The sequence below is a fragment of the Camelina sativa genome, chromosome 18, assembly GCF_000633955.1.
Source record: "Camelina sativa cultivar DH55 chromosome 18, Cs, whole genome shotgun sequence".
In the NCBI taxonomy this organism is placed as follows: domain Eukaryota; kingdom Viridiplantae; phylum Streptophyta; class Magnoliopsida; order Brassicales; family Brassicaceae; genus Camelina; species Camelina sativa.
Genome location: NC_025702.1, coordinates 17,970,586 through 17,983,640, shown reverse-complemented (window position 1 = coordinate 17,983,640; position 13,055 = coordinate 17,970,586). Strand labels below are relative to the sequence as shown.

The 13,055-nt window shown below is 36.7% G+C and overlaps 2 protein-coding genes and 1 pseudogene across 2 annotated transcripts; 2 read left to right on the top strand and 1 right to left on the bottom strand.

The window, feature by feature from the left end:
- Window positions 2,746-8,101, top strand: LOC104762334 (probable serine/threonine protein kinase IRE). Its single transcript, XM_010485598.2, has 17 exons — window positions 2,746-3,219; window positions 3,330-3,397; window positions 3,485-3,661; window positions 3,758-5,017; window positions 5,151-5,323; window positions 5,402-5,651; window positions 5,739-5,831; window positions 5,921-6,061; window positions 6,169-6,261; window positions 6,344-6,548; window positions 6,625-6,710; window positions 6,798-6,886; window positions 7,052-7,103; window positions 7,177-7,233; window positions 7,316-7,471; window positions 7,587-7,670; window positions 7,763-8,101. The coding sequence occupies exons 1-17, from the start codon at window positions 2,844-2,846 to the stop codon at window positions 7,862-7,864; spliced, it is 3,462 nt and encodes a 1,153-aa protein (XP_010483900.1). The 5' UTR covers window positions 2,746-2,843; the 3' UTR covers window positions 7,865-8,101.
- On the bottom strand, window positions 8,116-9,302 carry LOC104762332 (protein ODORANT1-like). Its single transcript, XM_010485597.1, has 2 exons — window positions 8,891-9,302; window positions 8,116-8,792 (listed from the first exon to the last, which is right to left on the bottom strand). The coding sequence occupies exons 1-2, from the start codon at window positions 9,169-9,171 to the stop codon at window positions 8,354-8,356; spliced, it is 720 nt and encodes a 239-aa protein (XP_010483899.1). The 5' UTR covers window positions 9,172-9,302; the 3' UTR covers window positions 8,116-8,353.
- On the top strand, window positions 11,697-12,369 carry LOC104762331 (annotated as a pseudogene).

The following is a 13,055-nucleotide window of genomic DNA, read 5'->3' as shown; positions in this document are numbered from 1 at the left end:
AAAATTTTGTTTTTTTTTTTAATTTAAAATATGCTACTATATGTTAGATCTACAAGGTTTAGGTGTAAATTACATTAATCTGTAAAGAAAAAAACAAGGTTCAAGAGGAGCTGTGAATAATGGCTGCAATATTAGGGTTGCAGAAGATACCAATGTTGAAGAAGAGTGCAAAAATACAATTTTATCCTCTATTAAAAACAGACTTATGGACGTACACATTAAACAAAAGAACATAATGGACGTACACCAAACTATTACGTACATTAAACAAAATAACATTACTGAGTACAGACGTACACTAATAAATTAATATTGTGTACGTACATGTACATACGTGGTTATATTAATATGAAACTATTTTTAAGAACATGATTCAAAATTAAAAAAATATATTAAATTAAAGTGTAAAATATAGTATAATTAAAAAAAAGAATTATAATGCACAATAAAAAAGATAATCATAAAATTTTATAAAGAGAAAAGGTAAAAAAGAAAAGAAAATATATTTCTGTTAGTTTTATGTTATTTCTAAGAATCTAATAGAAAATGTACACTATGAAAAATTATCCAAATTCTTGCTAAACATAATCATGATTTTTAATTCATTTTTGTTGGTTAAAAACCGTATTAACGATTTACAAGCTTTCTGGATTTTATAAAGTACTCGTGTACGTACATTGAAATTGCTTAAAAACCATATTAACGATTGAAATGACCGCACCCAGATTCCCAATCCTCATATAGGATCCACGGGAAACGATCTCATCAGAACTCCATAATTCATACGAGACAACCCGCGTAGATATCACTCCTTAAAAAAAACTCCCACAAATACACCAACCTCACCTCATCTATTTACTGAGTCGCACAACCAACCACCCCTAGCGACCGAGCAAAAATAGAGGTGGGCTGGAATATTTGATTCCGTCCAGCCACGGACAACACTTCCCCACGAATACTCCAATTCGCTATCAACTTCTTTAGTGTCGAAAGGCACCTCCACCTAGTGTCGAACGTCACCAATCGCACCACTTGTGAACCAATACTCATGGTTTTGAACGACACTCTCCTAGTGTCGGTTGACACCTTCGCCCACGGCATCACTTATGTCGATCTCGCCTCATCCAAACCTTACTCAAGCTGTCCTCCTAGGACCCAAACACACAACAACATGCTAGTGTCAACCGACACCATCTTGGTGTTGCTCGACACCCCAACCTTACCACAAAACCGTCTATGTCAGACCACAATACAAACATTTGATTAAATCAAAAACCAACTGTTCCTTTCAAAAACTCACTGTTGGATATGGAGCTTGTAGCACCACGAAGCTCCCCATTAAATTTCAGCCCAGCCTCGAAGTAGCCATCCTGGACCAGTAATTTACATTGTTCGTATGTTGGTAGTGGTGTCGGTCGACATAACACCTGAAACACGACCCATAGTCGATTTTAAGCACCTCTCGGCCACCAAAATCTAACTCCACGACCAATACTTTTTCCCCAACGATTAAGCACATACCCAACGTATTCACAATAACAACAACCATAAAAACAACCCATGGATTCTTCTCAATCCATCTTACCCATGAAAAATCCACCCCAATCATCCCAAAATCCTAGATAAGCCTAGCATCAACCACTTACCTTGGATTAATGACAAAATCTGAGGAAGGAGCAACACCTCACCACCAACAGAGCTTCCCCTCCTCCTCCACGCCACATCATCACCACTCCCCTTCTGAATTTGCTGGACGTTTCCATATAAATCATGTGATGGAGCATGAAGGGGAGAGCTTAGGAACTCAAAAAGAAAAAATGGAACCTTAAACATCATATATGTTTTTTTTGAATGTTTATTTATAATTCTGAATGTTTAGAATGTTTGTACTATTTCTGAATAATTATAATTTTGAATGTTATTTATAATCAACAGTATAATAACATTTCCAATAACATTGTATATGTACGTACACAATATTAGTGACTTGTGTACGTACACAGTTGCAAAGAACCGTACATCAAAACACAATACTAGCAAAACACATCGTACATTAGTCCGTTGACACATCGTACTATGCGACTAATTTTATTTATTTTATATTTAACTTTTTTTTACTGTAGCAAAAGGATTTTATTCCATTTAGTCGCAAAAATGGGAATAATCCTAACTGACTTAACTAAAGACTTCATTTGATTTGTTTGTTTCAAGGGTTTAGTTGTCAAAAATTATGGAGATAACTGATACATGAAAAGTACTTTTCACTTTGACCTAAAGTGAATAAAAAACTCATCTCATGTCTACTGCATATAATTTACCCTCTTTTTTTTGGGTCAACTAAGAAGAAAACATCATTAACTTCTTAATTATATAAATTTAGCAAAAAAGGATTTGGAGTTGTTTCTAGGAAATGGGGAAGACATGCATTTTGTTGGAAGCACGTAGTTTCATTTTGGACACTCTCCACATGAATATTTTATAGTCTGTAGAAAACTATACAATATATATACATCATTCTTTATTTATTTAGGTGTCCTAAAGAATTAACTAAAATTATATCCAAATTTTAATCCAAAGAAAAGAAAAAAAAAAGTCAGAAATTATCACTGATGATGAAAAACTGAGTCCCCCCCAGTTCCCGCGAAAACCTCAAGTCTTGTTGTTTCCTTCTATGTCCTTTCTCTCTCTCTCTTGCAACCGCTTCTGTGTAAACGTTCTGATTTGATAAANAAAATCAGGAAAACAATCAAACAGAAAAAAAAAAAAAAAAAAAAAGGAGTGTCAAATATGGAAATTTCAATTAATTCTCTGAGGTAATTTCCTATCATTAACAAACGTCGCCGATGTCTACGACGGAACCGTCGCGTGAGAACGATCAGGATCCACAACCGACCTCCACCAACGCGAAACAACTGAATAAGATCCCTGCGATTCCTTCCCGTCATCCGGAGAATGAACCGGCGGCGGAGGAGAAGGTTACGCCGGAATCAGGTTCTACGAGTCACGATTCGCCGGAGATTCTTGCTCCTTCTTCCTTAGGTTTGAATCATATCAGAACGAAATCGTCTCCGGCGCCGTCTCCTCTAAGGTTTTCCTCGGGTCAAGATGATAAGGACGTCGTCGTCGTCGTCACCAAGGAGAAACCTAAGGTTGGAATTGTTGATGCTCGCGCTGATGCTCGTGCCAGATGGCCGATTCCTCCTCATCAACCCGATCAAGGTTTGTTTTCTCGTTGATTCGATTTTTTAGGATTTATGAAATTTTCAAAATCCAACTCCGATGATGATGATTCGTAATGATCATGAGGTGTTTGTTGTTATGTCTCTTAGGGAAAAAAGTTCAGTGGAGCCAATCAAAATCTCAACGGGTACCTGCAAATCCCAATCCAGGCTTAGAGGTGAGTGTCTTCTTTGTATGTGGTTTTCAGTTTCTTGAGAATTTCACATTGCTAATTCTGTTTTTGTTGTTCTTATCTCAATTGCAGAGTTCTCATGTAGGTCTTGCTAAAGAAACACAGTCTCCACGTTTCCAAGCCATATTGCGTGTGACGAGTGGAAGGAAGAAGAAACCTCATGACATCAAGAGCTTCTCTCACGAACTCAATTCTAAAGGTGTCCGACCTTTTCCCGTTTGGAGATCGCGAGCTGTTGGTCACATGGAGGTTAGTATTTACTGATTCCTTTTGTAGTTTTAATGAGTTTGAGTTCTTCAGCTTCGTTTTATTAATGCCACTTCTGGAATGGTTTTTTTTTTTTAGGAGGTAATGGCGGCGATCAGAACAAAGTTTGATAAACAAAAGGAAGATGTTGATGCTGATTTAGGAGTTTTTGCTGGCTACTTAGTGACCACTCTAGAGAGCACACCAGAATCTAACAAAGAGTTAAGAGTTGGGTTAGAGGATCTGTTAGTTGAGGCTCGGCAATGTGCAACCATGCCAGCTAGTGAGTTTTGGCTTAAATGTGAAGGTATTGTTCAGAAGCTAGATGATAAACGTCAGGAGCTACCAATGGGAGGTCTTAAACAGGCTCATAACCGTCTTCTTTTTATCCTTACTCGTTGCAATAGGCTTGTCCAATTTCGTAAAGAGAGTGGTTACGTTGAAGAACACATTCTGGGAATGCATCAGCTAAGTGATCTCGGTGTTTATCCAGAACAGATGGTAGAAATCTCGCGACAACAAGACCTTCTTCGAGAGAAAGAAATCCAAAAGATTAATGAAAAGCAAACTCTAGCTGGCAAAGAAGATAATCTTGATCAGAACTCTAGCAGCGGAGCTGATGGGGTGGAAGTAAATACTGCTAGGAGTACTGATTCAGCTTCAAGTATCCGGATGTCATCTTGGAAGAAGCTTCCATCAGCTGCTGAGAAAAATCGTAGTGCTAATAACACTCCCAAGGCTAAGGGGGAGAGCAAAATCCAACCAAAAGTTTATGGTGATGAAAACGCTGAAAACTTGCATAGCCCGTCAGGCCAGCCTGCATCTGCAGACAGAAGTGCTTTGTGGGGTTTCTGGGCGGACCATCAATGTGTGACATACGATAATTCCATGATTTGTCGTATCTGTGAAGTTGAAATACCAGTCGTACATGTAGAAGAGCACTCTCGAATATGCACAATCGCTGATAGATGTGACTTGAAGGGAATTAATGTAAACTTAAGACTTGAAAGAGTAGCTGAAAGTCTTGAGAAAATATTGGAGTCATGGACGCCAAAGAACAGCATAACTCCAAGAGCAGTTGCCGACAGTGCGAAATTATCAACATCCATTAGACATGAAGATCTGGATGAAATAACTCAGAGATGTTCAGTTGATATGCTTCATTGCGTTCCTCGTTCAGAGAATACATTTTCTTTGGATGACCTGACTGTCTTGAATGAAGCTTCTATGGCCAATGGAACAAAGGACTCGTCAGCAGGAAGCTTGACACCACCATCACCAGCAACACCGAGGACAAGCCAAGTCGATTTACTACTAAGTGGTCGAAAAACAATATCAGAGCTTGAGAATTATCAGCAGGTAAATGTTTACATTCTATTCATCTTTCCCCTATAAATTTATGCAGAAAATCTCATTTATTTCTTTCTTTATTTCTTTATTTCAGCTGACTATTCAACTTCTCCCTAACTTTTATATTCTGCTTTGTTGACAGATAAACAAGTTGCTAGAGATTGCTCGCTCCGTGGCAAATGTGAATGTATGTGGATACAGTTCATTGGATTTCATGATTGAGCAGTTGGATGAGCTAAAGTACGTCATTCAGGATAGGAAGGCAGACGCCCTCGTGGTAGAAACGTTTGGAAGACGCATAGAGAAGCTACTACAGTAATCATTCTCACTTATACTGCTTTTGGCTCATAACTGCAACTTCATTCATGCTGGTTTATTGTTTCTCAAATCCAGGGAAAAGTACATTGAACTTTGTGGATTGATAGATGATGAAAAAGTAGACTCGTCTAATGCCGTGGTGGATGAAGAAAGCTCAGCAGATGAGGATACAGTGCGAAGCTTACGGGCAAGTCCACTTAATCCGCGTGCTAAAGATCGAACATCAATAGAAGACTTTGAAATTATAAAACCAATTAGCCGTGGTGCATTTGGAAGAGTATTTCTTGCCAAAAAGAGAGCCACCGGTGATTTGTTTGCCATAAAGGTTGATGTTACAAACATAATACTATTTCAGTTTGGCTCTAGAAATTTGTTCTTAGCATAACTCAATGTTGTCAAAACCATCGTACAGGTTTTAAAGAAGGCTGATATGATCCGTAAGAATGCTGTTGAGAGTATCCTAGCTGAGCGTAACATCCTTATATCAGTTCGTAACCCATTCGTGGTATGTAATACAAGCAATGTATAGCTGCCCTCATGATTATATTTGTGAAAACTGTGGTGCTTTCTCTAATGCTTCTTTTAGCTGTGCAGGTTCGGTTTTTCTATTCTTTCACATGCCGGGAGAATCTTTATTTGGTTATGGAGTACTTGAATGGTGGAGATCTCTTCTCCTTGTTGAGAAATCTTGGCTGCTTGGATGAAGACATGGCCCGCATTTATATTGCAGAAGTTGTAAGGCCTTTTGTAACTTCTCAAGATTGGCTCAATTGTGTGAATGTCCGGATTAAGAGTTAACTCTCCACATGATAGAAACTGAATTCAATCAAATACTTTTTCAGGTTCTTGCTCTAGAGTATTTGCATTCTGTAAATATCATTCACAGAGACCTAAAGCCAGACAATTTGTTGATCAATCAGGACGGTCACATCAAGGTCAATATTGTGTTATGCATTATGAAATTGACATCGAGACCACTCGTGACTCGTCTCACAAAATATACCCATGTAATTACAGTTGACAGATTTCGGGCTTTCCAAGGTTGGACTTATCAACAGCACAGATGACTTGTCAGGTGATGCATCACTGGGAAACAGTGGATTTTTTGCAGAAGATGGAACAAAAGGTCAACATTCACAAGGAAAAGATAGTCGTAAGAAACATGCAGTTGTTGGAACTCCTGATTATCTTGCACCTGAAATACTTCTTGGAATGGGTCATGGTTAGTATTTCATTTTCCTTTCATTATATGCCATCATCTTTTTTGTACATAGACTTATCATCACTACTCATTACAGGTAAAACTGCTGATTGGTGGTCAGTCGGTGTTATTCTTTTTGAGCTTCTCGTGGGTATACCTCCTTTCAATGCAGAAACCCCACAGGTAGATTTTCAAGGTGAATTTATTAGATATCAGAAGTAGACATCATGTTAAGGCCTTTACTTTATCTTTTCATATATGGGTTTGCAGCAAATTTTTGAAAATATAATCAACAGAGATATACCATGGCCCAATGTGCCAGAGGAGATATCTTATGAAGCACATGATCTAATCAACAAGTAAGATCACACACTTTTTGGATATATATCTCAGAAACTTCATCTCTTTCCCATGTTTTCTGTAATTTTGTCATTTTTATTCTTCTACACGCCTTTGATTGATATCAAAGTGAAAACAGAACATCTTTGATTGTGGTAACCTTATCTACTTATGTCTTCTTTTAGGCTGTTAACTGAAAATCCTGTTCAAAGGCTAGGTGCAACGGGAGCTGGAGAGGTAAAGCTCTAATAATTCAACCCTACTAGCTAACTTTTCTCAAGTCCTCGGGTCTCTGAATATCTCCTTACAGGTGAAACAACATCATTTTTTCAAAGATATTAACTGGGACACGCTTGCCCGCCAAAAGGTTCTTTCCATATTTAGAACCTAAATTAAGTTCCTTTACAAAATCAAATCTCTTACTAACATTAACTTATCTATTGTTACAGGCTATGTTTGTGCCAGCAGCTGAACCACAAGACACTAGTTACTTCATGAGCCGGTATATATGGAACCCGGAAGATGAAAATGTCCATGGAGGTAGTGATTTTGATGACCTTACAGACACATGCAGCAGTAGTTCCTTCAACACACAGGACGAAGATGTATGGCTTTTTTTCACTCTTTCTCTTAGCTTTTTTTTCCTCTCACATTCGTTTTTAGAGTTATCATCTGAATGCTCACAGAATTAAAAAAAAAAACGTTTATGTTGTAAAACAGGGTGATGAGTGTAGTAGCTTAGCAGAATTTGGAAATGGACCAAACCTTGCTGTGAAGTATTCCTTCAGCAATTTTTCGTTCAAGGTCAGTTAGTTAATCCCCAAGATTTATTTGTTTTGAAATATTTATCCCTTAAGAAATGCTTAAATCTTTGAACAATGGTATTGTGTTATCAGAACCTCTCACAACTCGCTTCGATCAACTACGATCTTGTTTTAAAGAACGCGAAGGAATCAACAGAAGCTTCGAACCAATCAGCCCATCGACCCGAAACATGATGACTAACATGTATGGATCATCATATCTAACTTGAAGAAGCGCTGATTGGTTCCTAAAGTAATAATAACTTGGAAGCATAGCATAGCTAGGAAGCAAAAGAGCTACAGAGATTTGAATATGATATATTAATTTATGTAATTACATGATACACATATTGAATTACAAGATTTTTTTTAAATTAAATATAAAAAAATCTTGAATCTGTATACAATATGTGTAACCTGTACTCTGTTTTATTATATTTCCAACGTAAGCTCTAAAATTTATCTGTTAGTTCCAGATGAAATCAGTGGAGGCTATCAATAACTATGAGTGACATGAAAAGTGCAAAGCACGTAATATAGTAGTTGATTAAGGAATTTGGAAATTACTATTGTTTTATTCGTTATATTGGTTCAAACTACGTGAATCTATGGTTATAGAATGATGTCAACGAACCTTATGTGGATTAATCAACCTACGGCCTAATAAAACATACTTTAATCTCACTAATCATCGAAACAACCAAGTTCTAAATCTTCGTACCCCAAATCTCCATACTTCAACCACAACGATGACGAAGAAGAACATGATGACGTAATGTTGCCGGACAATAGCATCGTAAGCTCTCCGGCGCCACCACCGTCATTTTCCATTAAAAAGCTCCAAGGCTGATCATCACCGTCCACGTCAGCCAACTCGTTTAGATTTCCAGCTGACGTGTCATTCTGCAAAACCACAGGTACTACTACCTCTGGCTGACTCGGAGGCTTTGGACTGTTGACCTTTAACACCTTCTCCTCCTCGTTGACTTTTTGTTGGTCAAACCGACGATGTGTGTTTGGGTCAATACCCATTCTTATAAGCTTCCTCTTTATATGAGTGTTCCAATAGTTTTTAATATCGTTGTCTGTTCTTCCCGGTAACTCTACTGCAATCTTCGACCATCTATAACCATTTTATATACATAACGGCATTAGAATATTTCATATTACAAGTAAAAAATCACATATATATCTAAAGTTGAAAATAAAATAACATCAAACCTGTTGCCAAGACGAGCATGAAGATCAATGATGAGTTGGATCTCTTCTTCACTAAAAAGACCTCTCTTGAGATCTGGCCGGAGATAATTAGTCCACCGGAGACGGCAGCTTTTACCGCACCGTCTTAGTCCCGCCAGTTTCGGCACGTCCCTCCAGCACCATCCACCACCGCTGCCACGTATCCTTAAGAAATCAACTAGCTTCCCATCTTCTTCCACTGTCCAAGGTCCCTTTCTTAATCCAACCTCATCACAACATGGTTTACGACCACCCATAATCATATATGGTTTTCAAAACGTTCCATCAAATAAAATTTTGTTATTGTATATTTGAAAATCGTGAAAGTAATTAGCTAGACTCTTAGGGGTCGAGAAATGGAAAATGGAAAAGAAAAAAGAAAAAAAAAAATAAAAACAACACAAAAGTGGTAACCAAGTTTATCTCAACTAACTAACTATATATAATAAAACACACGTATGGAGTTTCTTGCCCTTCTTTTTTGGATGCTTAAGATTTAATTAATAATAATTATCATTGTTCACACAATTAATTAATGTATTTCACAGTCAGGATAGAAAACTCAATCCGAAATTTTCTTGGAACTTATGTGATGTTTTTTGTGGTTACGGTTGTTAACTAATGTGTATATTATAATACGATGCATTTTATTATTATTTAGCTGCGAATTTATTAAATTACTTTGACGTAGTACTACTATACACTGTCATCTACTCTTACCAACTATACATAAATAATACACATATATATATGTTCATATATGTGAATAAAATATTTCTTGTTTCTCTGATTTCAAAGCTTCTATTAATTGGCTCTTTAGAATTTCTTATGTATATATATATATATATTTTTTTTTGTCAAACGAATTTCTTATGTTTATCCACATGATTTTAAGGAAACAATAAAAGATCATGCTGCTTGCGTTTTGATCATGACAAGAAAATCAGACTTTGTAAATAAAATCTTGAAGTAGAGAAAAAGAACATGGAGACTTCTCTAAAGAAGTTTTAATAAACTGAAATAATGCTATTTTCTAATTGAAAAATATTTTATTAAACATCCAAGAGGTGGTGCATTGTACCAGTTGGACCGAATGCTTGTTTCACGTAAACAATGCTGAAGTATGTGCCATTTCGGCTGAGAGTCATAGCGTCGAGAACACTTGCTCCAGCCCGTACGCTGGTCCGGTAAAGATGTCAGTTCGGGGCCGGATCTCAGATGCTGTAAGAAAGTCACTCCATGCCCGGTTCGCTAAGTTGCACCATGAAATAAACAATGCCAAAATGTTGTTCAAAGCCTTTGCTAGGAATTAGTAATAATAGACTTCTTTTGTTGTATGGTATTCATGTAGTATCAGTTCATCCGAATAACAATTAAAAAAAAAAAAAAAAAAAAAACTCTTTCCAAACGAAAAAGAAAGAAAACAAGAAACCTTAGCTATAAAACACATCGAGGTTTTAACATAATCTAAAATTACCTCTGGAATACCAATTTGGTCTTACATATGTGAACATCTATATTATTGAAGATAAATTACCAAAAAAGAAAAATGGAAAATGGCTTGCACTCTTGCTTATGTTTTAATATACTGGTTTCTTCTGTTCATGAAGATCGTACAAGTCCATTGACATATCGCACGTAGTAATAGTATTCTGTCAAAGAGTTTTGGTACGTATGTGACATATTTAACACATCACGAAGACAAAATTAAAGCTTACCATTTTCTCAATATATTTTCTAGCGTTATTTATCAAAACCAACCTTTCTGAATTTTAGTTAATATATAAGACTTGCTAATCTTGATACATCCGGGATAAAAGGATCAACGAAAACAACTATTAGACAATATCCCACATAAGAGAAATAAGATCTGTGGGCCAATATAAATAGTACATGGATCCCTCCATTCATTGCCAATTGATTTTGCCCCAAAACTTTTGGGTTGGATAATCATGTTTACTAATAACAACAATTAATGTTCTTTACTCATTTGACAAATATTTTCATCTTTGGACACATTTTTGTCAAAATTGTTAACATTCTAAGCTGTTTTAGTACAATACACGAATATGAAGTATCTTTAGTATACACTAGTTAGTTCTTAATTCCTCTTAGCGTACAAAAGTTTGAACCTTTCGTAAAGCTATTATTCCAACTTTTCTTCTGTGAACAAATTGTTTTCTTGTTGAAAAAGCCAAGGACCCGCGCTAAGTAGCCAAATATGCACACAGGGTGGAGGAATTCGTCAGACTGGTCTTGTACGTCACTACCAAGACGAAAACTAGGTTGCCTCTTTCTTCTATATAGAACACAATTAGTATAGGATACATTTTTTTCTTTCATTGGATCGGATGAATTAATTGAGATCTGGTTACTTTTCATTTTTCGCATCTCCCAAAACGAAACTATAATGTTTTGTCACTCAGTCAACCGCACATTCCTATATACAAATTTCAAGTCATTTTATATATTATTTTTTGGTAGGACATATAAACTTTTCTGCAATGGGCTGTCAACATATATAAATATATATATATATATATATATATATTATATGTGTGTAACGATCCGATCGGATCTGGTTACGTGATTGTAATTACTATATTAAACGACTTAGGTTTGGAACGAAAGTGAGTGGAAGATACGTGATTTTAATATGAACCAAATAACCAAAATAATCATGGTGATTAGTGCCAATTAAGTAGTAGTGCACTCCAAAAAGGTAGCCAGTACTATAAATATCTGAACCCCAACTATTCCCTATTCATACTTAATTCACTCAACCTCAAAAAAAACAGCAATGGCAAAACAATACCAAGCTCTCTTTCTACTCTTCTCCATCTCCTACCTTTTCTCTTGGGAGCTCACAGCTGCCAAAGTCAGCCCGGCCGGAACTTCTGCAAAAGCACTAAGCTTCGTTCAATCCTCTTGCAAATCCACAACGTACCAATCCCTGTGCGTTGAAACTCTCTCGGTCTACGCCAGTACGATCAACACAAGCCCTCGACGCCTCGTGGATACAACTATCGCCGTGAGTCTGAACCAAGCGCTGTCCACGAAGCTCTTCCTCTCACACCTGACGAAAAGCCAGTTCTGAACCCTTGCGGACTGCCAACCAACGAAGTACACTACAGATGTGGAATGTACTGTCCAAGAACTCCAAGAGATGGTGCATTGTACCAGTTTGATCGAATGCTTGTTTCACGGAAACAACGCTGAAGTCTGTGCCATTTCGGCTGAGGGTTATAGCGTCGAGAATAGTTGCGCCAGCCCCTTCGCGGGTCCGGTAAAGATGTCAGTCCGGGGCCGGATCTCAGATGCGGTAAGAAAGTCACTCCATGCCCGGTTCGCTAAGTTGCACCATGAAATAAACAATGCCAAAATGTTGTTGAAATTAGCATTTGCTAAGAATTAGTAATAATATACTTCTTTTGTTCTATGGTATTCCGTATTCATGTCGATCAGAAGAAGAATAAATAAAACAAGTTTCGAAACTATTATGGAAGACTAAAACAAGAAACTCTAGCTATATATTAATCACATGGACATTTTAGACATAATTCTAGTCCTTTTTAACTTATCTCGAATACCAAATGGCCTTACACCTTATGTCAAACCTTCTGGACATTGTTCCATCGGCATCAAACTGATTTTGAAGGTACAGTTCTTCCTTCCCTTAATTTCAGAACCTAAATTTGGGTAAGATCAAAAAGCCCACAGTTCGGCCCAACACAATTTAATGGTGACGATCATCGGCCGAGAAGAAGAAGCAAAAGGAAATAGAAAAGAATACTTAAAATAATAGTGAAAAAAGAAATTAGGGAAAAGGAAATATAGAAAAAGAAAATGGGACTCTTTTTCCGTACCTTTTTTAAAATGGTCATTTTCAAAAATATTTCATTTTCCATGTTTTTATTTTAAATACTCTTTCATGCTATTTTCAAAATGATTAAATTAGCTTTTCTTTGAACGACAACAATATTGTACAGTCAGCATAATCAAAAAAATTTTATTTTGGGATGAATCAATAGGGAAATAGGAAAGGGAAATAACTAAAGATAAATCTAACGGTTCAAACAGAGAAAAGGAAAAGCCGAAGATCAAAAAATCCTCACCGTCATATACTTTTTTTTTTTTTTTTTTTTTT

What these genes read in the sequence shown, in the direction of transcription:
- LOC104762332 (XM_010485597.1), bottom strand. Translation starts at nt 9,171, where the DNA reads ATGATTATGGGTGGTCGTAAACCATGTTGTGATGAGGTTGGATTAAGA. An exon ending in CATGCTCGTCTTGGCAACAG is followed by an intron (nt 8,793 to 8,890) that starts GTTTGATGTTAT and finishes AAATGGTTATAG; the next exon opens with ATGGTCGAAGATTGCAGTAG.
- LOC104762334 (XM_010485598.2), top strand. Translation starts at nt 2,844, where the DNA reads ATGTCTACGACGGAACCGTCGCGTGAGAACGATCAGGATCCACAACCG. An exon ending in ATCAGGACGGTCACATCAAG is followed by an intron (nt 6,262 to 6,343) that starts GTCAATATTGTG and finishes ATGTAATTACAG; the next exon opens with TTGACAGATTTCGGGCTTTC. An exon ending in TCAACACACAGGACGAAGAT is followed by an intron (nt 7,472 to 7,586) that starts GTATGGCTTTTT and finishes GTTGTAAAACAG; the next exon opens with GGTGATGAGTGTAGTAGCTT.